General features: G+C 51.9%; 1 protein-coding gene across 1 annotated transcript in view; it reads left to right on the forward strand.

Moving 5' to 3' along the window:
• LOC140912507 (NACHT, LRR and PYD domains-containing protein 12-like) overlaps positions 1 to 27,868 on the forward strand; it is a 261,075-nt gene that overhangs the window by 157,138 nt on the left and 76,069 nt on the right. The window contains exon 9 of the mRNA XM_073346992.1: positions 810 to 980. Coding sequence (XP_073203093.1) covers positions 810 to 980 — 171 coding nt within the window. The remainder of the gene's footprint in view (positions 1 to 809; positions 981 to 27,868) is intronic.

Consider the following 27,868-nt stretch of genomic DNA (forward strand, 5'->3'; position numbering starts at 1 on the left):
GAGACTCTGGATCAGGCCCTGCCAACAGGCTCACACAGTCGCCCCCTTTTCAGGGGCTCTTCCCTCCCCACACCCTGGGAAACCCCCTGCCAGGGGGATCTTCTCCTCTTTGTCTCCCCCGCTTCGGTCCCTGGTCTCAGAGGAAGGTGGGTGTGACGCTGCCAGTGCTGGGCTTCGCAGCTGCCTCCCCTCCCCAGGCCTGAGGCTCAGAGCTGGGGGCAGACACAGGAGGCGTCTGTGTCCTCCAAGGGAGCAGCAGAGCTAGTGCCGGGGGTGCGGAGGGTCAGGATCTCCCAGCTCCTCCTGCTCTGAGCCTGGCCCAGCTGCCTGGGGAGGGGGCTCCCCCTACAGCCTCCCTGGAGCGATGGGGCTGCTCCGATTGGGTCGCACCATCCCGGGGCTGATCAGTGCCAAGTCCAGCCTGACTGGTCCAGACCTGAGTGGGCAGGACTTAAAGGGCAACTTTAAGGGAAAGGGCGAGGGGGCGGGGCTTAGGAAGGAGTCTTACCCCAAACCTTCTTCCTCATTGGTCAGTGGCAGAGATTTGAAGTGTCTAGGCCATTCTCACTTTTGATTGGTGAAGGGCAAAGGGCAAGGGGTGGAGTTTAGACAGGCAGTCCCACCCGCTGCTGGTTTCTCACTGGACAAGGGGTGGGACTCGGGACAGAGTCTGTAACAGGACGTCTTACTCATTCTGGATGCTGATTGGTCAGACAGAGGGGCTGGTGGGTGGGGCCACCTGTCAGAGCAGCCGTCACGAGCCCCATTCACACATTGATCCCCCCTCTCTGCTTTTCTCTCTCCTGCAGCTTGAAGTGGTGCCGTGTCACAGCCGCTGGCTGCAGGGATCTCGCTGCTGTTCTCAGAACCAGCCGGAGCCTGACAGAGCTGCACCTGGGGTATAACGAACTGGGAGAGGCCGGAGTGCGGCTGCTGTGTGAGGGGCTAAAACACCCGAACTGCAAACTACAGAATCTACAGTAAGTAGCAGCCGGCTCCCTTTCGTCTGTGCCTGGTAACACTGATGTTGTGAGTTCAACTCCGGGTACCAGGGAGGATCACAACATCCTACAGGGCACGTAGTGGGCTCAGGCTTCAGCCCCTGTTGAGCAGGGACAGCAGCTGGGCAGCTGCCCTAAAGGGGCAGCTAAGGATCCCCCTGACTCAGGATTAACCTCTGGTGACAGAGAGCAGGTACAGAGAACTCTGTATCACCCACTCCCTACATCGCCCTGCCTCTACGTAGGGGGTGTGGAGGAGCGTGGAGCTGTATGTCCAGGGCAGAGTGCACGGTGCTCCACCTCTTCTAGGCCAGCACAGCATCTGGGGTAATTTGGGGCAGCCCTGAGGTTCCTCTGTGTTAGACCAGAGGCCGTTTTGTCCCCCACCTGGCCCAGGATCAGGGGAGTGCAGAGGTGGCTTATAACCAGTTTCTTCAGTCTCCTCATCAGCGCAGAGTGTGAAGTTGGTGCAGCCGAGGACAGAGCCCAGTGGTTTTGAGCAAATCCCAGATGCAGCACATTTTGATGTTACAGACACCATTATTGTAAGACCCAAAAAACCCAACAACCCAGGACTGCAAACATTAAGACTTCCAAAATCATGAGTTAGGCCCCCTGAAAATCATGAGACTTCCAAAAAAATCTAATTGTGGTGTGGTTTTTTTTCGTCTCCCTTTTGACTTATAAACTCCCCTCTACTCCTTTGCTGTTGCGTGTGAGATGATATCAGGTTGAAAAATCAATCATTAATGTACACAGAAATCCATGCCACTCCCTGGTTGCTCAGATGGAGACTGCATTTAATTTCTCCTCATCCATCACGTAGAGGAACTGCTATCTCTTTCCAATCACCGTCTTGACTTTCTCCCCTCCAAATTTATTTCCTTGGATAAACGAAAGGCTGGATCGTAAATAGTTCAAGGAATGCTGACCTCACACTTGCACATACAACTTACACTCTTGTTAGGATTGATGAGTTACAGATATACATATTAAAGAACTTGAAACTTATTCATGTAAAGATATAAGCCAGGGGTGCGGAACTTATGGCTCGTGGACCGGATCCGGCCCCTTGCTCATTTTCATTTGGCCCTTGGGCCACACACGTTCAACTCACCCGCCGATAGGGACACCAAGGTTCAGGGCTTCCCCCCGAAGCGGGGCAAGACAGCGTTCACATCTCCAGCCCTGCGGGGGGTGCCGAGGCTCAGGGGTTCCTGCCCGCAGGACTGGAGCTGCAAGTGCTGGCTCATCCCACCACAGGTGGGAAGCCCCGAGCCTCAGCACCCCCCACCCCCGTGGGGCTGGAGCCGCGAGTGCCACCTTGTCCTACCATGTGTGTGGCAGCAGGGGAAAGCCCTGAATCTCAGCGCCCCTCCCGGAGCTGGAGCTGCGAGCACTGGCTCATCCCACCACAGGTGGGAAGCCCCGAGCCTCTGTGCCCCCACGGGCAAGTGAGTTCAATGTGTGTGGCCCACCATTAATTTTTTCAGTGGGTCAATGGCCCCTGATACAAAAATGGTTCCCCACCCCTGGTATAAGTGATAAAGTCACAGTACACATACTATGCGATTGTTTTAGCCATTTCCAAGAAGCAGCATTTCCCTGATTTCCCCCAACCACCACGTCTCTGCCAGAGACTAGACAGCATTCCACCCCGTAAATACTCCTCCTCTTCCTCCAGAGCCCCCTTCAATCTTCTCCCTTCCGTCCCACACATCGCCCTGCAGCCCATTTTCCTGCACCACTAAATCTGTCTCCTTCTTCCCCCCAATGCTCTGCTCCCCCTCACTTGCTCCATCTACTTTTAGCACTGTCCTTGAAGCACCTCACAGTCCCTGTGCCCTGTATAGCCCCCAAAACAGAGTGGCAGCCATTTTGCCTGTGGGCATGGCTTCGATCTCATTGTAAACAGCGGGAGGTGGCAGCCAACTTTCTGAAGGGCAGCCTGACTTCCACGAGCAGATGGACTATAAGGAAATGGCAGCCATATTGCTGGCTTGAGCCTCATTGGGAGTAATAGGAGATGGCAGCCACTGTGAATAAGGGAAAATGTGCAAGTTTTTGCCTTTCATCATGGTTTCAGGTCGGGGTGGAGAACTGTCAGTATTGCAAACTCTGGTGATTTTAGCACAACTCTTCCATGTGGTCCAGCCATTAGAGAGGGACAGAGTCATTCTAGGTAAGGTGGGTTACACTTGCACATCCCTTTCCTTAGACCAGGACTGTCAAGCTGTCTGGGGGGGACTTGGAAGCGTGGACACCTTCCAAAAGACAAGTCACTCACCAAGGGCGATTTGCGTCCTAGATCTCACACCAAAGACACTGGCATCCAATCCTATAGTAAGCTATTGAGAGATTCATTACTAAGGGTATATCTACACAGGAATATAAGCCTAGGCTCAAGCCTAACTGCCCTTGTGTCCCCACATCAATTGTGTTAATCTAGGATTCAAACCTAGGGTCCAGGACCCTGCAGGACTGGAGCGTCCGAGCCCATGTTAAGCTGGGACCTAGGGTCCGAGCCCTGTTTCTTTCCTCTGTGCATGTGGCCCCTACTTGACTCGGGTCCCTCCAGATGTATCCCAGAGTTCCTTGGGGCAACTTCCTTAGTCCTGTCTGTGCGGACAATGGGTGGTGCAGTCTGTTGCACTCTGTTACAAACAGAAGCCACATCGCCCTTTGCAAACGGCAGCAGCTCAGATCAGCGTTAACCCACTGTCTGCTGAACAGCGGTCTGCCAGCACACTGTCAGAGAGCCTGCAGGATTTTCAATGGAGACTGATCAGAAGAAACTTTTTGCAAGGAGAGCTGCTTCCTGGTCCCAAGAGCACAGCCAGATTTTGGTGCATGCTGCCCAGGTGCCCCTGCACAAACAGCCCCAGGGAGGGCAGAGCTCCCAGTTCAGCACGGCCCGGGGAGGATGACCCCTAACACCCAGCTGTTCCCCATCCCTACAGGGCAGCCGCTTGGTCCCCACTCTGCTCTCTGGCCCCCTGGAACTCCCTGCGGCTGTGTGTGTAGGTGCACCTCGGCATTATTCACTGTCAGGGCAGCAACTGGGAGCCAGCCCTGAAACTCTCCATAGCCTTCTGCAGTGGTAGCTCTGTCTATGGCTCCTCCTCGCTGCTCTGCAGAGCTTGCCTGAAGCAGGGAGCAATGCTGACAGGTGGGAGGCAGCTCCCAGCTTCCAGCATAGGCACTGGCTCCATGGGTGCTCTGGGGCTCAAGCACCCACATTAAAAAATAGGGGGTGCTCAGCACCCACCAGCCATAGCGGTTCCGTGACCTGCGGCTGGTCACCCATCACTTGCCAGGGTGGGCCCTATTGGAGGGGGGGTGGGGAGAGGTGGATCATTGACCGGGAGAAATAAAGTTAGTGCCTGTGGCTGCCAGGATGTTGGGGGTCATCCCTCCCCCAGCCATGCTGAGCTGAGAGGGAGCCAGCCCCAAAACTTCCCCACAGACTCCCAGGGATCCCTTGTCCCTGTCTCCCTGGCTGTAGCAGGATGGTGGAGCACACTGCACCCCAAGCCCTAGGGATACACTTCACTGCTCCATAGCCAGCAGCAGCCAGGTTTCCTCTGAAACCTACATTTTATGTCAAACTTCAAAACAAAAATAGATAATAATAACAACCGCACAAAACCACCTTCATTGAACGTTGCACTTTAAAAATTAAGAATTGCAAAGTTTCATTTGACTAGTTTGACAGCCCTGGAGACTGACGTCCTAATTCTCCTCAGAACAGGAGTACATGGGCATTTTCCTGCCAGTGTGACTCAGCCTAGAGGTGGAGAGCCCAGTTCTCAGATTAGATGGTAGTTCAGTATCTTCACAAACTGCAGTCGTTCCATTGAGACAGCCACCAAGGGCGCTAATTATGCATTTTCGGTACTCGTGTGTCCTTATGGGCACCTGAGTCCCATCGACAGCACCGTCACAGTTAGGAAATAGGGTGGGCAGTAAGTAGAGTGCAACACATTCTTAGGGCTTGAGTGTTGATACTGGAAGGGGGAGTGGGCGCTAGGCACTCTGGGATAGGGTTACTTTGACTGGGGTCTGTGCACAGCAGTGTGGGTGCCAGAGTCCTAGGTTCAAGCACCGGTCAGAAAATTCTTAACCTAGGGTTAAACTGCAGAGTAGATGCTCAAGCTCAGGGTTTCCAGACACAGGTCAGGTGACTCAAGTTCCACTAACCCTAGGCTTCCATTCCTGTGTAGAAACACCCCCAGAAAAAGAAATGGAAGTTACGGAGAGGTTAAAGCAGGTAAAGATATATGTACAGGTGAGTTACAGTCTATAATTTCAAAAGGTAGCAGAGATGGAGGTGAACAAATCACAGAACAGAGAACCAGTTGGATCACATTACAATTCAGCACAAAAGGAGCAGAACTTTAGAAGATGTACAGAGCAGGAAGGAGGCATGTGTGGGAGTGGACACTACTAGTGGTAACTAAAATGAGAATAAAAATAAGAATTCAATCAGTCAAAAGATGAAGAATTTTTCCTTGTGTCCACATTTATAGCTGCTGCTCACAGAAACCAAGTGGATGAGATGGCCTGTAAATAGGTTCTTTTTTTCTTGGCGGGAAAAGAGGAATGCACTTAGAGACGGATCTTTGATCTCACACACAGTGACCATCTGCTTTCAATGCACAGGATTAAGACATTTCTGTTAATCAGGCTGGATTTCCAATTAGGCACAGTAGGCGCATGCCTCATGGAGCAGTCATTCTAGGGGCACCTAAAAATTAAAAGTTTGCCACTCCCGGGCCCCAGCAGGGGAAGCTGGGGGGTCGGGGGGCATGGCCCTACGCAGCCCTGCTGAAGCACTCCTGCCAGCAGGGAAGGCAAAGCAGCCCCCTGTGCCAGGGGAAGAGCTCATCAGACCAACACAGGGGGCCATGCCAGGCAAGTGGGTCCTGAGGGAGCCTGGCCTGGGTAGGTCCCGCTCCTGTTCCTGCTCCAACTTGGCTGATCGCTGTTCCCAAGGGGCCAGAGCGATCCCCAACCAGCCCCGGCCTTGCTGCCAGCTCAGCCCGACAGATACAGTCATCTCCCAGTGGGGCTGGTGAGTGTGGATGGGGGGGAGGGCACAGGAAAGTGGGTCTCTGAGGGGGCTTGTGGGAGGGGGCTGGGCATTGAGGGAGTTGGGGGGTGCTGAGCAGTGGGAGGCTTGTGGGAGTTGCTGGGCGCTGTGCGAGTTGTGGGGGAGGTCTTTGTATGTTGAGTCACTGGACAGTTGAGTATCTGTAGGAGGCACTGGGCAATTGAGGTGGTGGAGTTGTGTGGTGGGTGCTGAGCAGTGTGTTGGGGGGTGGTATGTAGGGTTCTGGGCAGTTGTGTTGGGGGTCTGTGGAGGGGGCTATCTGGGTGGGGGGGAGCGCTGAAGATGCTGTGCCTAGGGGCGTGTAAGGTGTAAATCCGGCCCTGTCTGTTAGAGTTCTTAATTTGCATTACACACAGCTTCTTTCTTGTTTGATGAGTTACTTCCTTACAGAGGCATATTCAATGCAAACATTTGCTATTCCATTAGAACAGTGTACAGATAAGTGAAAACAATGCATGCTACATCCCACCAGATTTTCATGAAGTTTAAATACTAAACCCATTCTTATACATTTAACATCTCCTTTGAACTATGCTAAAATACCAGTCAGCTGGTCTGGCTTCCAGCTATGAGTTTGTCAGTTCTTAGCTGATGCCTATGGCTTTGGCCAGAGCTGGCACTTGCTTTATCAGCATCACGAGCAGCATGCTCTGAACTGGAGCACTGGCTCCTGCTCTCCCAAACTGGCTGCAGACAGACAAACCACATTCTTCTGAACTGGCTGTAACAGTAAATACAAGAGTAAGTGAAATGTTCCTGTCTTCCTGCAGCAGGGGTGGAGTTTGAGCTCCCACCTGCATTTCAGCAGTGTCAGACCAAGTCTGCAGCCCCACAACAGCTGCTAAAGACTCAGCCCCTTCAAGAGCTGTGTTACTGAGGGGAGGGGGGGCATGAGGTGCCCACGCAACAATGAGAGCTGAGATCAGGCTGCTTCCATGGAGAGATTCTCTGAGCTGGATTTTGCAGCCCCTGCTCCCTGTGAGCGCTGAGTAGCCCACAGCGATCCATGGGACTGTCCGTGTCAGTCAGTGCTCCCCGCCCTGAGCAAGGGCTGCACAATCCAGCCCTTTACGTGCGGAAAGGACATTGCTGTCCCTGCCCAGAGCTCCCAGGGTGAGTGGGGTGTGGGGGGAGCCGGCCAGGCTACAGACTGCACAAGCCCTTCTCCTCCCCTCCCCCACGGGACAGGCACCTGCTGGCGGAGAGATGAGCAGGCAGGGCCGTGACAGTGACACAGATCCTGTGGGTGCAGCGCTGGGCTTCACAGGGGCTGTGGGCGCAGATGTTGTGTCTGCAGAGAGAGTTAATACGTCCTTTTCCTTCCCTGTTTTCCCCACAGCTTGGACAAAATGTATTTCCGTGAAGAAATGTGGGCAGAGCTGGATGCTGTGAAAGACACAAAACCTGACCTGGTCATACAGATACAGGGGAGCTGGTGAGTGGGAGCTCTGACCTGGCTGCTCTGCCACTGGCTAAAGGAGCAGCTGGGGGAGCGGGAGAACACCTGCCCCTGTTAAAATTAAACTCTGCCAGCCCCGGGGACTCCAGCAGCACGTCAACATCTGTGGCAGGGGGCTGGGTAGAGATAGTCAAGGCTTAGGAGTAGGGGCTGGGTTTGCTCTAGTCTGACTGTGCAATGGGGTAGTTGGTTTTTTGTGTGGGGGGAGTGGGGAAGCAGGAGGGAGGAAGGGGATCAGGGCCTGGGGGAGGGAGAGATGTGGGCTTATGAGATGGAGGGGTCTGGTAACCTCCCTGTCAGTGCAGTGGGGCGACTCAAGAGCCATCCTTGGATCCAAAGGGGAACTGTCGTGCAGCTTGTAGCACTAACCTGCTTGCTTGCATACATATATATATATCTTTTCTTATAGTTTAAGTATTTGATGTATTGTATTAGGTTTATAAATTTATATTAAGGTAAGTTTGGCTGTAATGCAAGAGACCTACAGGCCATATCCTGTATGTTAAGCTAAGGCAAAGTTAGCATGTCTATGTTAAGACCTTTTACCCAGAAAGCAAAGCTGACCTATATCTTGTTACCTAAGTAGATAAGTATCCATGCATATGTCTAGGACCTTTTATCTAGACCAATAAACAATGAAAGAATGGCATAGAGGGTTTTTCAATTTGTACCCACAGATTTAACAGGTACACCACAAGGAAAATTATGTGCGTATGTACATGTCATCAATACGCACATACATACTAGCCTATGGAGTAAGCGTACCCTAAGATTTTATGGGTGAGGAATGAAATTTGGGCATAGGAGTGTAAGGGGACTGTTGCCTCCTTACTAACATTCAGTGGGGGTGTTTTAGTTGCTAGCTCCCAGTACTCAAAGGGGAAGGGTCGATGGGGAATCAGGACCCTGAGACTGACAGTCCCCAGGAACAATGGGGAGAGGCCAGTGCTCCAGGTCAGCCTGAATGACAGGGTGGGCAGGCTAATCAGGAGGCTCCCTGTGAGCTGGAATTGCCTGGGTCAGACAGAGTGGGGGGTGGGGCTGAGCTAAGGAGAAAGCAGGGGCTCGAGCTGAGCTGGGGAGCAGAGCTGTGCCAGAGCCAGAGGGGCCAGAAAAGCAGCCCACGAAGCAGGTCAGTGCTGGGAGCAGAGTCACAGAAGCAGCCTGCAGAGCAGACCTGTCCTGGGAGCAGAGCTGCGGCAACCAGAGCCAGAGGGGCCAAAGAAGCAGCCCAGGGAGCTGGAGGCAGAGCAGCAGCAGCGCAGAGACAGTGGTGGAGCTGGGGCTGGAGCAGTCCGGAGCTGGGTGCCATGAGCAGCTGGGGAGAGCGAGGGGGACCCTGGGCGGCGGGCCCAGCACAGAGAGACACCTCAGCCAGGAGGCTCTGCAGGCCAGGCTTGGATCATAACCCCAACAGGGTGGAGGCAACGCTGGGAAGAAGGGTCCTACCACTTAGAGCCTGAGATCGTGTGGCCACCACCAGAGCGAGTGTCCAACCCACAGCATCCCTGCAGCCCAGCCAGGGCCTGAGAAGAAGGCCTGGGACTTACAAGGAACAGACTGTGAACTGCCCTGACATTCCAGAGTCACTGTGATAGGTTTCAGAGTAACAGCCATGTTAGTCTGTATTCGCAAAAAGAAAAGGAGTACTTGTGGCACCTTAGAGACTAACCAATTTATTTGAGCATAAGCTTTCGAGAGCTACAGCTCACTTCATCGGATTTGTGATGTTCCCTGCCACAGAGCGGGTTGATGTGTTTCCTTTAACCTTTCCCATTTTTCCTTATTCTTTTTAAAATTAATTGTTGATTAAATAACTTGCATTTGTTTTAAATTGTATGTAATGGTCAGTGGGTCAGAGAAGTGCCCAGTACAGAGAGAGCACCCCGGAGTGGGGACACTCTAGCCCCTGTCTTAGGTGGCCACAGGAGGGTTGGGGGTCAAGCCCCCCAGGAATCCTGGGCCCAGCTTTGTTGGGGTTACGAGGACTCTGCCAGAGGAAGGGGAGTCCTCAAGGGCAGGGAGGCCACTGGGTAAAGGAAGTGGGAGCGAGGACTCAGATCCTTTCGGTAGCCCACTTCACCGGGGTAGTGCAGAAGCCAGGAAAGTTCCCCACAATAGCGGGACTATTCCCCCACTTACAGGAGGAAGGATTTCTGGCACTTGTGCCCTATAAAAGAGGTGACCCACCTCACTAGAGTACTCCATTCTCACTTACTTTCTACACTCTCTCTATTCTATCTATCTATGATGACTACTACTATTAGTAGGCTGTACTTGTTCTTCTTAACTTTCTAACAGGTTTCAGAGTAGCAGCCGTGTTAGTCTGTATTCGCAAAAAGAAAAGGAGTACTTGTGGCACCGTAGAGACTAACCAATTTATTTGAGCATGAGCTTTAGCTCACGAAAGCTCATGCTCAAATAAATTGGTTAGTCTCTAAGGTGCCACAAGTACTCCTTTTCTTTTAACTTTCTAAGTTTCAAGGGAACTAGGCTTAGTTTGGTTTCCCTAAGTTTTTATTCTTAGTTTGTTTATTAGGTTTTGATTTTAAGTTTGTTAGTCAAGTAAAGCCTAAGTTAGCTTTGATAGCTCTTAGTATTAGTTTCTTCCAAGCATTGCATCTCTCACTCAAGAATTGAGAAACCTGAACCGCAAGGCTGGCCCTGTGTCTCTTACCACTGGGTTATCAAGGAAGGGTGTGAGTATATTAACCAAAGCTTTGCAGCATATAATACTATATTACCATATGTATCTTTTGAATAGCAGTAATGCAATTGTAACTTTGTAACTCTGATTATTTTACCATTTACTTACTATTTCATTGATTTGAATAAGTCTTTAAGACTATATCTGTCTCAGTGTGAGCTTCCTGTCCTACCCCCGAAGGTCCTTTATAAATTCTGTGGAGCCTGATTCAGGACAAGAACTTTTATCTTCTGATTAAACAGATTGGTGAGCCTGAAACCTATACTATTCATATTAATAATTAATTATTAATATTATTAAATAAGAATAAAATTGATGAATAAAATTAATATAATAAATTCACCGTAAATCAGGCTACAGTCCTTCTCTTACAATGGTTCATTCCATTACCTGTATATTTACAAGGAGTTTGTAATTTTACACAACTCCACAGCTATTAAGTCAGCATTTTTCTGTATCCATCTCCAACAGAGGTTTATCCTGGATGTATATTTGTGTCAGTTTTGCTAGAGTTCAATAAAGATCATGTATCAAGAAATAATGCTGCACTTTAGAATTTGTGCTCATGCCCCCAAATTTTCCAATTCTCCAGAGCTAGGGGAATCCTCAGGGATGTTTCACAGAGATTTTGTCATGGTCCAAGTTTCTTATCCATTCCAGTCAACACTTGCAGAAGCCTGTGCTGGCAAAATGACAATGTGGCTGGCTAAAAGGGGGAGGGGGTTGTTTTTCCCCCATTCTCTGGGTGCTTTTTCCAAAAAGTGGTGAGGGTGACAACAAAGGACCCAGAATATCCAGTTGGGTGGGGAGAACAAAGGAGCAGGACAGAGAGAAGGACATGGCTGCTCACCTGGCATTTTTAAAAGCCCTACCAGGAATCCCATGTGCCCAGATCGATGCTGCTGCTTTAATTAAGCCTGGTGCATGATTGAGGAGGGACAAGTGAACACACTCACCTCACAACTACTCCCTTGCTCACATGGATATAACACACATGCAGGCCCCATTACACAACAATTAAGATACCCCCAAACACAGAGAGAGCATGTATTTGTTTGTGGGTTTGGCCAGGCAGGGGGAGGACTGGGTTTTCCTTAGCTCTGTGCTAAGAAGTGTTAGAAGACTATTGCGTTTTGAAAGAAGGTTCTTCATGGGGTGGATGGGGAATGATGCAACGTGGGAACCCCGTGACCACATGAGTCCAAATTTGAACCACAAACTCTACCCTGCACCTTCTACTGGCCTAGCAATTTCCAGGCTTAGTTAATTACACAACTGTGTTTTAAAGCACTTTAAAAACTCAGCTGTTCACCGCAACTGCAACAGAACCCCACCCCACCCCATAATTGAAAAGTGACCTCAGGGAGAGTCCTAAGCTAGTTCACACACTGAGTGTGGATGAAGATCCATTACACTCTGAGTGGCACCTCTGCAGCTTTCTCATTCAGTCTTATAAAAAAGAGGAAATTATTGGGATGTTTTAGGGAGAGTCCCAGGACTACTGGAGAAGTTATTGAACATAAAATCGGAGCCTCCAGTGCAAGTGGAGGTGGATTTTCCTAGGCTCTGTCTGCCTCCAGGTGCTTGGAGGGACAGTAATGCCTGGCTGAGGTGTGAATAGCAATAAGAGTGCAGAGAAGGTGTCACCCACCTGTTTTCAAATGCTCCTCATCTCTCATTGTTCTCTGGGGAATGTGTAGAGCATTTTTATATCAGCGTTTAACATGTTTCTGCTCTCTGAAGACGTGTGTATTTGTTTCCCTCCATACCAAAGACAACTTAGCTCAGCAGCCATCAACTGGATTTTTCAGTATGTGAATTTGTAGCAATTCGAGCAGGCCCTGCAGCAGTTTATCCTGTTAAACCTTGACTGGTTTATATGGTAATTCCTGTTACAGGACTGGGATGGAGCCAATAGGTTGCTGGGTCACAAGGGCCAAATTCTGCCCTTAGTTACATCCATGCTGCTCCACTGACCCATAGAAGTTACACATGGACAAGACCCATGATCTTCCTGCCAGCGCAGGACTGTTCCTGCAGAAGCCCAAGGGGCTGCACTGGGGGTGGGGGAAAACTCAAGGTGGAATTTGACCCTCACACACTTTGGGTGATTGTCCCCTGCACAGCCCCATGTCCAGACAGCTGCTGGTGTGAAGATGGGTGTCCAGATCCCACACCAGACATGAAGGGGTTAGGCATCTGCCATGGGTTTGACTAGCTCTGTGCTGCCGCACCTGCCAGGCACATCAGGACTGGAGGGAGGCTCAAAGGGGAGAAGCCCGGCCCTGCAGGAGGTGGCTCTGGGAGGAGCACAAACCTCTAGTCCCCAGCTCCCAAGGTGAGGCCTGGCCGAGAACAGAGCCTGCTCCCATGACTGCGGATGGTCCAGGCACCCTGAGGGGAAGGTGAGTTGGGCTAGAAACAGTCATCTCAGGACAATTTCTGGGGGCGCCCAGAGGACATTGAGCGGGGCTGTGGCTGGCCAGAGGCTCCCTGAAGGACTCACAGACGTGTTGTTGTCGTCATCGTCCATCCTCAAGGTCGAGGATGACTCTTCCACGGGTTTTATAAAAGTTGCTCCTGTGAAAGAAGCCTGTGCGTGAGTAGTTTGATGTGGGGGAGCCGTTCTGCACAGGCAGCCACACAAATCTTGGTGGAAGAGGCACCTGTGTCTGGTGCCAAGGAAGTCCAAGACAACCAGGGGTTTCTCCTCCATTGCAGCCTTCATCTGCCTCTGCAGCCGCTGAGAGGTGATCCTGCTTCATCCTCCTGCTCTGTCACTGAGGTCTTTGTAGGGCTGGAAGGGATCTTGAGATTCTTGTAGAATCAAGTGTCTGGTTGGTGATTTCACAGATCTTTTACCCGGTGATGACATCTTTCCACTGGGGCTTTTCTTGGGGTTTTACCCTTCTCTGGGCTTAGAAGGGGTCAGCTCCAGTGGAACCACCTGGAGAGTTGAGTTTCCGTCCGTCAGCCTGTTCTACTGACAGCCTGGTGCCAGCTGACGAAGGGCTGGGTGATACAAGACACCCTTGTATCCCAAAGGGGGCGCTGTGGAGGGACCACACTCTGCACAGACAGATTCATTTTCTGGTTTTTGGTGCTGTCACACTTTGCTCCTGCTTTGCTCTGAGCAGACAGTGAGCCCTCTTTGTCCAGCTGGGGCGACACTCTGGGGGTAGGGTATGGAAATGGTCACACTGCCTGGCGGGTTATGGGTGTTTGACCCCCATCTCCCATAACTGCCTATGGCTCCCAGAATGCCTTGCCTGATTTCTCATGATCCACTGCTGTGCCAAGACCTGTGGTATAAGTACCCAGAGGGCATCGAAACTGCAAAGACAGACCCAGTTCTCTGTGTGGATACAGGGTAAAGCTGCCCTGTGGTCAGACAGCGAATGTGGAAGCACCGCACTATGGCAGCGTGCCCTGGCACCGTCACTGCAGCACTTCTGGGTGCTGCAAACCCTTTGGAGTTACAAAGCAGCAGCTCTTCCCTCCCTGCCTGCCCCTGTCAGCCAGTGCTCTGGGTGCCCAACTGGGTGCCCCCTAACCAGCAAACAGCTGCTGCACGTCCTCCTGTGCTCCAGCAAGGACTCCCCATTGGGCTGGCCTGCCCCATGCCTGATCAGACCTGCCCAATTCCCTCTGGTGTCTCCCTACCACCCCCTTGCTGGCCTGGCCTCTTCAGCTCCTCCTCATTCCTATCCTGCTGCATCAGCTCCTCTTCCTGCCTCTGCTCCCCTGCCTTCTGGAGCCCACACCCTGCCCCAGGTGCACTGGCTCCCTGGCATCACCTCCCTCTGGGTCAGTATCTATATCCACACACCTGCATGTGCTGCTTGAAACGTTTCCCCGTCCCTTCTCAGTGCTCACTCCATCCCCCTCCCACACTTCCACTCCCAGCTGCCACTGATTTCCCTTCTCTCTGTGACGTTGTTCAGGAAGGAATAAATTCAAGTCCCTTGTGGGGCAAGGCTGTGAGCAGTGGCTGATTCCTCCTGCCAGCCCTTAACACAGAGCAGGTGGGGACTCCAGCACTGACCTTTAATCACATGCTGTTTGTGAGGTAACGGGCCCTGCATGAGAACCCTGTGCTCAGGAAAGGCCTCTTCCTTATCAGGCAGGGAAAGACCTCGCTCCTGGTGCTGAGCAGTGCTGATCTTCTGAGGAAACCCCACCCCTTCTCTTCGCTCCTTGGGTTTATTATAAACAGCTCAGATTGTGGAATTTGATCCTTGTTTGCAAGAGATGGAACAGAGAGACCCACCCTTTCTCCTGGTCTCCATGGGACCCAGCTCTTGTTCCCCAGCCTATTTACAGAGCTGGGAGCCCTCCCAGCCTCTGTTCTCTAAATCTATCACACCCCTCCACTGCTAGAGACCTCAGGCCCAGACCCTCTGGTCTGGCCAAGCTGCACTTGGTGCAGGGACAGAGTTTAGGGGAGAGGGTGGAAGGCTCACACGTGGCTGTCAGCTCCCTGTGTGTTCCCCTTGCCCTGGGGCCTGGCGGGACTTAGAGAACCTGCAGCGCTGCTCTAGGTTGTGCCCGGCTGCCTGTGACCCCAGTGGGATGTTCCAGCAGCCAGGGATTGCCAGGGTCAGCTGAACTCCAGCCTCCCCGCCTTTCCCCTGCTCTCACCCCCTGCACTGGGGACAGCAGTGGGGTGAATAGGAGCCATGGTGCCAGCTCTCAGGCACCTGGGAATTCTCCAGTGCAGGGGAATCTCAGGAAGTCGGCTGAGTGGCTCTATAGCCTCTTCGCATCAGTGGAGCAGCGTAAAGGGGCCACAGCTGGATCGAGAACCTGGGCCTTGCTCTTCTATTAAGAGCTGTGCTGTTTTCTCATCCATGGAGAGCCAGAGACCATTCACCTCTGCAGTCCCATCTACACTAGACAATTGCATCACTGCCATTTGCAGCAGCGGGATTCAGTTGGTGTAAGCTGCAGCCATGCAATGCGTCGGCACGAGCCAGCCAGGTTCTGGTGCAGCAGGGCGGCGTGTCCGCACTGCACTCCCTGCTGCAGCTGGGCTGTGTGATTGCTGGGTCTTTCGCTCCTTAGACAACAAACATAATGGGAAGGAACCACAAGGGCCCAGTGGGCTCCAAATAATCATGTTTACTAACTGTATACAGCATGCGAGGCCTGGTTGCACACGTACTGCAGGGTTCTGAAACACAGGAGACATTTAGGGCCACTGGATGGCTCTTAAACTATTTGAAGGGATACTGCCCAGTTCCCACACACTACAGTTACGCTTCGGGTGACTATCCTAGAGTTCCCAGCAGAGCTACTGGCAGGCCTGCTGGAGAGGCATCTTAATGAGATGTGGAGAAGCTCTTCCTTCCCCAACACTCCTGAAATGTGCAGAAAGGAGACAGCTACTGTGCATCTCCTCAAGTTCCTAGGATCTTGGGTCTGGCCAGTCTCAGAACGGTTCAACTGGCCCTCTTCCCGCCCCGATGGGTTCAGCCTCGTCTCTCTGTTCCCAGTCCAGGAGACCCCTCTTCAAGCTGCTCAACCTACATCATCTTCCACAATAGCCCCTCCTCCGTCCTTTGTCTTCGGTCCCAGGTAAACAGGTCAGCTGGGCCTCTTCTCCTCTCTTCCGTCCTTTGTTCCTCCACCGGCTGGAACTGGCTGGTCAGGTCACTAGGGTCCTCTCTCCTCAGCTCACTCTACTCCCACTGGCCAGAACCAGCTGATTTCCAAGCTGAGGGGCCTCTCAGACACCAGGTCACCAGTTGCAAGGGTACCCAATCTCCAGGCCATTGTCCAGGGTCCCGACTGCTAGGCAAGGTCACCCCTGGTCCTCTGCAACAACAAACCCCCTTTCCCACCACCTCATTAAACACACAGCATGCGGGGAGACTGAGACACACAGAGTGTTCATGCAAGACACTAGGAAAATTCGCTGCTTCATCACAGATGCTCAGCCAGTGCTGCCAGAACAAAAGGGTGTATTAGTCAGCTGGAACAGAGCACAGGAAGTCCTTGGTTAGCACAGAGAAGTGAAGGTTAAAGCATTGTCCATTCTGGGTAGCCAGCACCCAGCCCAGCGGTAGTGAACCCCTCAGGGCAAGCTCTGTCTCCCAGTCTCTGACCAAGGAGATCAGACTCCCAGATGTGCCCCTGACTCATTCCAGCAGCCCAGTCATAACTCCTCCACCTCACTCCCCCTCAGTTCTTTGTTCACCAGCTGGGCCAACACTGCTTGGCTTCCCACAGAGAGGTGGTCGTTGGTTGCTAGTCTCTCATTGACTGAGGTTGCCATTGTCCTCACAGATTCCCCATTGATAGGGGGTCTACTTCAGCCAGTCCTCCTCCAATGACTCATTCCAGTTTCAGACAGGTTGGCGGCATTCACTCCTAAGTCTCTTAGTCTGCCCTGAGAGCAGACTGTCTGTCCTTTTTCACCCACTGGTAAGAATGCAACACACTGGGGAAACTAAGGCCCACATAAGGGTCATAAAAGTATTACAGAGAATCCCACTTTGTCAGAGTTGGTTAATAGGTTCCCGGTTGATGAGTGATTTTTCCTCACAGACTCTGTCATAATGAGCACTGCTCTCTCTTTCTTGTCACTACGACCTGAATAAATGCAATGTTTCTTCTCTTGCTGGAAGTGCTTCTTTATCTGCACCTGGCAGTCTCCTCTCACTGATGCCCAGAGAATTTCAAGTCTATAGTTGTCCATCTCCCTCATGATCTGCGAGATCTTTGATGTTTGGGACATTGTTCTCATGCTCCAGTAACCAAATTTGAAGCGTTTCCTTACTGTCAGCATCAAACGTCCCAAGGTCCTGGCTTCCAGAGACTCGCTTTTACCCGGAGCCTTCATGCAGCTCGAGGGGCAGCAGTGCTCTCTGCTGAGCAGCCATTTTCACTGGAGTGGCAGCCTGGTTCCATTTCTGTAACCAGTAGGGTTTTTTACAGGGTGAGTGGCTACCCTTGAGCTCAACCCTCCCCACTGTATCAAGGCTTTGGACCAGTAGCCACATCAAGGTGCAGCAGACAGGGTTAAGGGTGAACAATCGACAACAGACTGGTGCAACATGGATGCTAGTGTGAAGCAAGGCTGCATTGTATCTCCACTGTTGTTTGGCATTGCCATAGACTGGATAGTCAAGAAGTGTATTAGCAACACAAACACTGGTATAGCAAGGGTAGGTGGCAAATGCCTAGAAGATCCAGACGCTGCTGCTGCTGCTATTGCGCTACTGAGTGACACCGCCGAAAAGTTAGAAACAAAGACAAGCAACCTGGCTGTCAAGGTTCCTTCCCCACTCTGAACTCTAGGGTACAGATGTGGGGACCTGCATGAAAACCTCCTAAGCTTACTTTTACCAGCTCAGGTTAAAACTTCCCCAAGGTACAAACTATTTTACCCTTTGCCCTTGGACTTTCGCTGCCACCACCAAACGTTTAACCCGTTACTGGGAAAGAGTTGTTTGGAAACGTCTTTCCCCCCAAAATCCTCACCAAAACCTTGCACCCCCCTTTCTGGGGAAGGTTTGATAAAAATCCTCACCGATTTGCATAGGTGACCACAGACCCAAACCCTTGGATCTTAAGAACAATGAAAAAGCAATCAGGTTCTTAAAAGAAGAATTTTAATAGAAGAAAAAGTAAAAAGAATCACCTCTGTAAACTCAGGATGGTAAATACCTTACAGGGTAATTAGATTCAAAACATAGAGAATCCCTCTAGGCAAAACCTTAAGTTATAAAAAGACACAAAAACAGGAATATCCATTCCATTCAGCACAGCATTTTTTCCTCAGCCATTTAAAGAAATCAGAATCTAACGCATATCTAGCTAGATTACTTACTAAATTCTGAGACTCCATTCCTGTTCTGTGCCCGGCAAAAGCATCACACAGACAGACCCAGACCCTTTGTTTCTCCCCCGCTCCAGCTCTGAAAGTATCTTGTCTGCTCATTGGTCATTTTGGTCAGGTGCCAGCGAGGTTATCCTAGCTTCTTAACCCTTTACAGGTGAAAGGGCTTTTCCTCTGGCCAGGAGGGATTTTAAAGGGGTTTACCCTTCCCTTTATATTTATGACACACACCCCAAATCACAGATAGGGTGAAACGCTGGCTGGGATTTCTTCCTGGAGCTCTAGGAAAACAACAGAGTGAATAAGACACATGCACCTCTAAATATATTACCAAGTATATAAAGACTAACAATATTTTCCACATCTCAAGGACGATTTTAACCAGTTGATTCTGGGAAACTTTCACGGGAGAGTGCATCAGCCACTTTGTTAGAAGCTCCTGAAATGTGTTGGATGTTGAAATCAAAATCTTGGAGAGCTAAACTACACCGAATAAGTTTTTTGTTATTTCCCATGGCGGTATGAAGCCACTGTAGCACAGCATGGTCGGTTTGCAGGTGGAAACGCTGTCCCCAAACATATGGGTGTAGCTTTTCCAGGGCGTAGACAATGGAGCAACATTCCTTTTCACTGACCGACCAGTTACTTTCCCTCTCAGACAGTTTTTTGCTGAGAAACACTACAGGGTGGAATTCTTGATCCGGTCCTTCCTGTATTAAAACTGCTCCCACACCACGCTCGGACACATCTGTGGTTACTAGGAACGGTTTGTCAAAGTCTGGGGCCCTTAGTACAGGGTCAGACATGAGTGTCACTTTAAGCTGGTTAAAGGCCTTCTGACACTCTTCGGTCCACTGAACGGCATTTGGCTGTTTCTTTTTGGTTAGGTCTGTCAGTGGGGCAGCGATTTGGCTGTATTGTGGTACAAATCGTCTGTGATAACTGGCCAAGCCTAAGAAGGATTGAACCTGTTTCTTTGACTTCGGGACAGGCCACTTTTGGATAGCATTCACTTTGGCCTGTAGGGGGCTGATAGTTCCTTGACCCACCTGGTGTCCAAGGTAAGTCACTCTGTTTAGGCCTATTTGACACTTCTTCGCCTTACCAGTTAGTCCTGCCTCCCTTATGCGCTCGAAGACTTTTTGTAGATGTTCCAGGTGTTCTGCCCAGGAATCCGAACATATGGCCACATCGTCAAGGTAGGCAACTGCATATTCTCCTAATCCCGCTAGGAGACCATCTACAAGTCTTTGGAAGGTGGCGGGTGCATTCCACAGCCCGAAAGGGAGTACATTAAATTCATACAGCCCGAGATGTGTGGTGAAGGCTGATCTTTCCTTGGCGGATTCATCTAGCGGTACCTGCCAGTACCCCTTGGTTAAGTCCAAGGTAGAGATGAACTGGGCCTGTCCCAGTTTCTCTAATAGTTCATCTGTGCGTGGCATTGGATAGTTGTCTGGACGAGTTACAGCATTTAGCTTACGGTAGTCCACACAAAAACGTATCTCTCCATCTGGTTTGGGAACTAGAACCACTGGAGATGCCCATGCACTGCCAGAGGGCGGATTACCCAAAACTGTAACATATCCTGGATCTCCCATTCTACAGCAGTTTTAGCTTGAGGAGACACCCGGTAAGGTAGGACTTTAATTGGGTGACCATTACCTATGTCAATGGAGTGGTATGTCCGTTCAGTCAGTTCTGGGGTGGCTGAGAATGTCGGCGCGTAGCTAGTGCACAGCTCCTTGATTTGCTGTCGCTGCATATGCCCAAGGGTCATGGAGAGGTTCACCTCTTCCACGCCACCAGCACTTTTCCCTTTGTAGTAGACACTTTCAGGCCACTCAGCGTCATCTCCTCCCTGGGCTGTAAACTGACAAACCTTTAATTCTCTGGAATAAAAGGGCTTTAGAGAATTAATATGGTCCACCTTAGGCTTTTGGTTGGAGGACGGGAATGCTATGAAATAATTAACAGCTCCCAGGCGCTCCTGTACCATGAATGGTCCTTCCCACGACGCTTCCATTTTATGGGCCTGGAGCGCCTTTAAGACCATGACCTGGTCCCCTACTTTGAAGGAATGCTCTCTGGCATGTTTATCATATCAGGCTTTTTGTTCTTTTTGAGCATCCTGTAGGTTTCCTTTAGCAAGGGCTAGAGAGGTTCAGAGGGTGTTTTGTAGGTTGGTTACAAAGTCCAGAATGTTAGTTCCTGGAGAAGGTGTAAATCCCTCCCATTGCTGCTTCACCAACTGTAATGGCCCCTTAACCTCACGGCCATATACAAGTTCAAATCGGGAAAACCCTAAACTGGGATGTGGTACAGCTCTGTCGGCAAAGAGCAACTGCTGCAACACTAGGTCCCAATCATTGGAGTGCTCATTTATGAATTTACGTATCATGGCCCCCAAAGTTCCATTAAACTTTTCCATAATGCCATTTGTTTGATGGTGGTAAGGAGTGGTAACCAAGTGATTTATCCCATGAGCTCAACAAAGGCTTTCCATAGTTCCTGCCAGGAAATTAGTTCCTGCATCTGTGAGGATGTTGGAGGGCCAACCTACCCTGGCAAAAATGTCTGCTAATGCCTGGCACATACTTTTAGCCCTGGTGTTGCTTAGAGCTACTGCTTCCGGCCATCAGGTGGCAAAATCCATGAAAGTCAGTATATACTGCTTTCCTCTGGGTGTCTTTTTCCAAAAAGGACCCAGAATATCCACAGCTACTCGCTGAAATGGAATGTCAATGATGGGGAGTGGCTGGAGAGGGGCTTTGACCTGGTCTTGGGGTTTTCCCACTCTTTGGCATACCTCACAAGACTGGACAGAGGTAGAAACATCCTTGCCCATTCCCTCCCAGTGGAATGACCCCCCCAAACGGTCTTTGGTCCTGTTCACCCCAGCATGGCCACTAGGATGATCGTGGGCTAAGCTCAAGAGCTTGACCTGGTACTTAGTTGGAACTACCAACTGTCTCTGAGGATGTCAGTCTTCCTGGTGTCCACCAGAAAGAGTTTCCTAGTATAAAAGTCCTCTTTCTACAACAAACCTGGATCGATTAGAAGAGCTGAGGGTGGTGGGTTGCTCCATGCCACCGTCCAAGCTCTCTGGAGGCTTTCATCTGCTTCCTGTTCGGTCTGGAACTGTTCCCTTGATGCTGGAGACATCAGTTCCTCATTGGATTGTGGACCTATGCTTGGTCCCTCTCGAAGCAATGTAGGGGATGGGACTGTTTCCGTTGACTGTGAACCGCTTTCCGCTGGTGCACTATGTTGGGGTTCATGCTCCAGCTGAGCCTCTTGTGTAGGGTTATCGGCTGCTGACGGTTCAGGTTCGGTGGGGCCCTCTGGTGTTGGGGTTGCAAGTACTGGATTCAGTGCTGGCAATTGGTCTGGTGCTGGTTGTTCCGCCGGTTCCAGTTCTGGGACTGGCTCTGTCTGGGTCTCTGGGACTGGATCTACTACTGCTGTTGCAGACATTGGCCTGGGGTCCGGGTCCATCACCTCTGACCGGGTCCTGGTAGAAGTTTCCAGAACAGAGCTAGGCGTGACGGCTGGTTTAGCCTGGCTGCGGGTGACCATTCCCACCCTCTTGACTCGCTTCACATGATTGACCAAGTCTTCCCCCAACAGCTTGGGGATGGGATAATCATCATAGACTGCAAAAGTCCACGTTCCTGACCAGCCCTTGTACTGGACAGGCAACTTGGCTGTAGGCAAATTGAAAGAGTTGGACTTGAAGGGGTGAATCATCACTTGGATCTCTGGGTCAGTTAAATTGGGATCCACTCTATCATATCCTCCCGAGTCATCTCTTTTCCAAGCTGAAACTTTCCCCAGTTTTATTAATCTCTCCTCATATGGCAGCCGTTCCATACCCCTAACCATTTCTGTTGCCCTTTTCTCAACCTTTTCCAATTCCAATATATCTTTTTTGAGATGAGGAGACCACATCTGCATGGAAATGACAGAGAAGAATCATAGAATGGTAGGACTGGAAGGAACCTCAAGCATAGGGGTGGGAACTAGAGGTGTGGGGGTGCTGCAGCACCCCCAGGTTTTATCTGGAGCTCCACTGCCGGCCCCAGGCCCATGTCTCAGCTGCTGCACCCCCCTGGGGTCAGCTGCCAGCCCTGCACCTGGGTCCCGACTGCTGCCCCCCACAATCCCGGCTGCTGGCCCGGTGTTCACCCCTAGTGTGTGTGTGGGGGGGGACAGAGGTAAGGGGGCTGGCTTTCAGCACCCCCACTATTAAAAGTGTTCCCCTTACTACTGACCTTGAGAGGTCATCTAGTCCAGTCCCCTGCACTTAAGGCAGGATTAACTATTACCTAGACTAGAGGTGGGCAAACCACGGCCTGCGGGCCACATCCAGTGCACGGGACCCTCCTGCCCGGCCCCTGAGCTCCTGCCCCGGGAGGCTGGCCCCCGTCCCCTGCTGTAGCCCCTCCCCTGCAGCCTCAGCTTACTGCGCCGCCGGCGCAATGCTCTGGGCGGTGGGGCTGGGAGCTCCTGGGGCAGCGCACTGCAGAGCCCGGCCTGACCCGGTGCTCGGTGCTGCACAGCACGTGGCTGGCTCCACCGGTGTTCCAGGCAGTACGGTAAGGGGGCAGGGAGTGGGGGGGTTGGATCAAGGGCAGGGGAGTTCAGTGGCGTGGTCAGGGGTGGGGGTGGGGTGTGTATAGGGGTCGGGGCTGTCAGAGGGCAGGGAACAGTGGGGTTGAATGGGGGCAGAGGTCCCAGGGGGGCAGTCAGGAAGGAGGGGGGTTGGATGGGGCAGCAGGGGACAGTCAGGGGACAGGGAGAAGGGGGGTGGATGGGGCAGGAGTCCTGGGGGCCGTCAGGAAGGAGAGGGGGGTTTGGATGGGGTGGTGGGGGGGCAGTTCGGGGCTGGAGGTTCCAGGGGGCGGTCAGGGGACAGAGAACAGGGGGGTTTGGATGGGGCAGGAGTCCCGGGGGGGGCATCAGGGGACGAGAAGCGGGGGGGGGTCAGATAGGGGGCAGGGGCCGTGCCACGCCTGGCTGTTTGGGGCAGCACAGCCACCCCTAACCGGCCCTCCATACAATTTCCGAAACACAATGCGGCCCTCAGGCCAAAAAGTTTGCCTGCCCCTGATCTAGACCATCTCAGACAAGTGTTTGTCTAACCTGCTCTTAAAAATCTCCAGTGATGGAGATCCACAACCTCCCTTGGCAATTTATTCCAGTGGTTAACTAACCTGACAGGAAGTTTTTCCTTATGTTCAGCCTAAACCGCCCTTGCTGCCATTTAAGCACCTTGCTTCTTGTCCTAACCTCCGAAGTTAAGGAGAGCAATATTTCTCCCTCCTCCGTGTGAGAAGCTAGTTTCCACCCGGTTTGCCAACACTGGCACAGGAAGGATGTAATGTCTCAAGTACTAAGTTCAGCTGTCACAGGGTGACTGGCCCTTTTAAGGGGAGATGGGCCCAGCCCCACGTGTGGCTGTTTAGCTGCCTCCCAGGGAGGCTTTTAAAGCCTGGTGAAGAGCACTGGTCCTTTTAGAAAAGCCAGCAAGGGCTGAGTGGAGACAGAGGAGCTACAAGAAGCAGATTGGCTCCTGTATTGAAATAGTCATTGGCGCAGAGACTTGAGTCTCCTGTCTCCCAGGTGAGTGCTCGGACCATTGGCTATAGAGTCACTCTCATGCTTTTTCTGGCCTGACGAATATTTAGTTATTTGTGCAGAGTGGGATGGCTTCAATCCGGGGGGGAGGGAGGAGAGAGATCCACAAGAAAACATCCCATAGCATAGTGATTAGGGCACTCTCCAGAGATGTGGGTTCAAATCCCTGCTCCACAGCAGGTGTGGGGGAGAGATTTGAGCCTGGATCTAGTCTATCATGGTTGAGTGCTCGACCCACTGGGGATCACCACCTTTCATTCAGGGGATCACCACCACTGCCTATGGCCCCTTGAGGCCTGGGATTTAGGTCACATCCCTCACCTCTATTTCCTATTGGCTAGCTTAAGCACATCCCTTTCTGATGGCTTTTGTAGATCCCGTTCTAAGGCTCCTGCCTCTCCCCATGCATTGTATAGAGAGCCTGGCCGCCCAACCCAGGGCTCTGGATTCATTTAGGCAGAAGGCCACATAATCCTCCCAGCCTTGGGGATACAGATCTTCTCCTCTTCCACCTTTTAGAGCGGATTCCTCATCCCTCATTGCCAGAGGAGCGTAACGGTTCTTCATCACTGTACACAGGAAGAGCTGCAAATTCTTCTTCCGCCAACGTGTAAATACAGCAGAAGGCAACTCTTGACCAAGGTTGTAGGTCAATAGGGCAGCCATAGTACTGGTGTAGAGGCAATGAGTCCACATTTCTTTCGAAGGTATCCGTGTAATCCTGGTATGGATCAGGAATGCCGGGTGTCCAAGTCAAGAATGGTGGACTAGGTTCAGGGGCGGAGGCTGGTTAAAGAAACCCCTACATTTTCAGTCATTTCCATTGCACAATTCCAGGAGGGGCATCACCGGGCCATAGCCCTGACAGCCTGATGCTTCTGAAACTGGTCTCTGAGCATGGGGGCAGGGACAGTATCTGGCCTGGCCCCAGCTCCAGGGGTCAGGGTGGGGCATGGTGGTGAGAGCAAGGTGCTCGGCCTGGGTTTCTCTCAGTGCTGTGGGCTCTACGGCCACTCCCCCCAGCCCTTGTCCCCCAGGCCCAGTGAGAAAGAGCAGTACCTGCTGCAGGGAGTGGGAGCTTCTGGGAATGCGAAGGGTGGGCCCTTCAAGGGTGTCCCACGGAGCACAGCTCCTGCAATTTTTGGGCACCTGGTGCAAGCACCTGAGGTAGAAGAAGTGGGACATGATCTGAGCTGTAACATCCTCCTGCTGCAAAGAAAAAAGAATCAATCAGAGAATCGGACACCCCTGATAACGAAGGGCATTAACGGCACCGGGAGCCAGCAAAATTTCCACCCAACCCCTCCCCACATCTGAGCAATGGATTCCCCCACCCAACCCCCGAGGCGAAATCTTGTCTCCTCTCCAGTGACTTCCAACCCCACTCCCACCATTGTGGAATGAACTCCTGCCCCCATTCCTCTCAGTCCCCCCATGAGAGCTGTTCTACCTCCCAACCCAGCTGGGGATTCAGCTCAGCTCCCCAGAATCCCCTCAGCCACCCTCTCCCCCTCCGGCTGAGAGGTTGGGAGGCTTTGGGCAGTAGTGCAGTGGGGTGAGAGCAAGTGGACATCTTTCCCCAAGGGACACCCCCCCACCCCCGTTCTTAAGGTGACACAATGGTCAGTAGCTCTGGTGAATGGGGCACTTGAGCAGCCTCTGCTGACTGACTTCTCCAGTTCCCCCAGAGTAGGAGGTGGCAGGGATAACATGATACTAGGGCCCTAGAAACCAGCCTGAGGCCCTGAGGGGTATGAGAGGCTCACAGAGGTCGCTAGGGAAGTTGGCAGCCCCTAGCATAAGCAATGGCAGCGTGTCGTGTTGATGTGATGCCTGTTAGGAAATAGCCTTGCTGGAGAGTTGGGTCTGCTCTGCTTTGAGCTGCTCAGGGGACAAGCTGGCACCTACCAAAGGCACCTGCCTGGGTTCATCCTCTCCTTGCTCCCTGGTCAGCAAATGGGGATGGGATGGGAGTGATTTTCAATGGCCTGGAGGTGAAAGGCCCTGGGGGTCCCTCCCCAGTTGATCCTTCTTTGGTTACCTCATCTTCTATCAGCTTCCTCCGGGATGGAATACGTCAGCACCAGCCCAGCCTGGCTGACACGGAGCTGGGGGTCGTGTATGGCCAGCAGTGCCGCCTGGAGGAAGGTTCTTCTTTGGCCTTCCATGAAGATCTCTCCAAAGACCTGAAACCAACAGCACCTGAGTCCTTGGCAATTGCCCAGAACCAGGCTCCAAATTTCTCTAGTGGCTCACAAGGAGGATAAGAATCCTACTGCAGCCAACCTTTGGAGTCCCATGGACCAAGGAACCCCCTTCAGGAAGAGGTTGCAGGCACTGAGGCCTGAAATCACTCTTTCTGGAGCAGGATTCACCGCAGGTGCCGTGACATGCTGGGAACGTGTCTGTGCATGAGCTTGGCGTGCTCTGGAACGCCGCTCACAAAGACAACAAAGGACCCCCTTCTGCTCCCAGCAGCGATATCTCCTGCAGCTCACCCGCTAGAGGTAGGGGCCTTTTAGATCTGCTTCTGTTCCCACTCCCCACCCCACTGACATTCCCACAAGCCTCACATTCGGTGCAGTAATTCAGCCGAGGGCAATAGCTCAGTGTCCCTAACCCAACGCCCAGCGCAGGGGCAGGTTCTGCTTCCTGACTCGCAATGGTGCTGGACAAACCCCACACCCTGCCTGTGCTTCCACAGGGTTCAGGGAATCCAACAAGAATCTGGTCTGGCACTAGCTGGTGTGAGCTTCCCAACTCACTGGCCCAGTGGCTCCCCTCTCAGACACTAGGGTGTCAGCCAGGGAGAGAGTGAGCAGAGCCTGATCCCCCGAGATACAATCCTCCATTAACTCAAATCCCCAGGGGATCCCTTTTATGCCATGTAGCCATGGATCTATGGAACACACTGTCAAGGTCCCTTCCCCACTCTGAACTCTAGGGTACAGATGTGGGGATGTTGTGGTTCAGGTACAAGACAGACAAAACTTTTAGCAAGCAAGTGAGCTGGTCTGCCAACAGCTCCCGTGTTCCAGCCTGTCAGCTTTTCCACACTCTCTTTTTATTTCTGCCTCCCTCCTGCGCATTACATACTCCAACAGATAAAAGGAATACACTGGCTTTGTTTACTATACTTATTTACCAATTTCTATCTACCGCATTCCTTGCTCTCGGGCCTTGAGCCCAGTCCTGGGAGGCTTCCCACGGTTCATGTCCTTAGGGCAAGATTCCAAGGCTCATGCCCTTGAGAGAAGCCATGTGTGCACCACTCCCACACAACACTCAGGGTGTGCCCTGAATGTTGTCAAGCACATGAACCCTGCATGAATCCTTCATCCCCTCCTTTTTTGTTTATTTGTGCTCGGCCAACTCATGGTAGCCATCAATTTGCTTTTGCAAGCCAATTAACTCCTGGACAGACAAGGTCATAACTCGTGGAGCCTGCCAGAGCGGGTCTCGACAAAGCCTTAACAAAGAGGAAATACATTGCACACAGCAACAGCAACAAATAAGCCCAAAAAGGTAAAGTGTAGTTGGCCGGGCCCCAATTAGCCATGCTAGAGTCCTGGGAAGAGAGGTTCGCGTAAGCAGCGAGCATCGTCTCATTCCCTATTTCCTCAGGGTGATGACATACTGGAATAAGGCACGTACCTAACAATTCTTCAGCTGCTACAAAATCAAATAAAGAAAAGTGGGTAACATTTGCTATTGAAGCCAATCTTTCCCAGGTTATATGTCATTCGGGCCCATAATTATAGAATTAGCAGTGAAATGGGCGAGGATTGCCACAAACAAAGTCTCAGGAGTCTCTGGCTGTTGGTTTGCTGCCAGTCTTCGTTGAGCCACAGCGACCAATGCTTTCACTGCTCCCCATGTCACGGGCTGGCTTGAGACGCTACGTCTCCTCTGTCTCCATCCCGCCATTGTCGACCCAGGAGGCACCGCGTTCTCCTCCAAGGTCAGCTGAAACTCCGGTATGGGGTTCGACAGCCCCTGGTGCCACGCCATGCTGTTTCAGTGTCGGTCGCACACACCGGGCCGGAACCCACAACGGTCCTCGGATTTGTGAAAATGCCGATCCGCGGGTGTCTGCTGACCTGTA

Source organism: Lepidochelys kempii, chromosome 6 (genome assembly GCF_965140265.1).
Source record: "Lepidochelys kempii isolate rLepKem1 chromosome 6, rLepKem1.hap2, whole genome shotgun sequence".
Taxonomy (NCBI): domain Eukaryota; kingdom Metazoa; phylum Chordata; order Testudines; family Cheloniidae; genus Lepidochelys; species Lepidochelys kempii.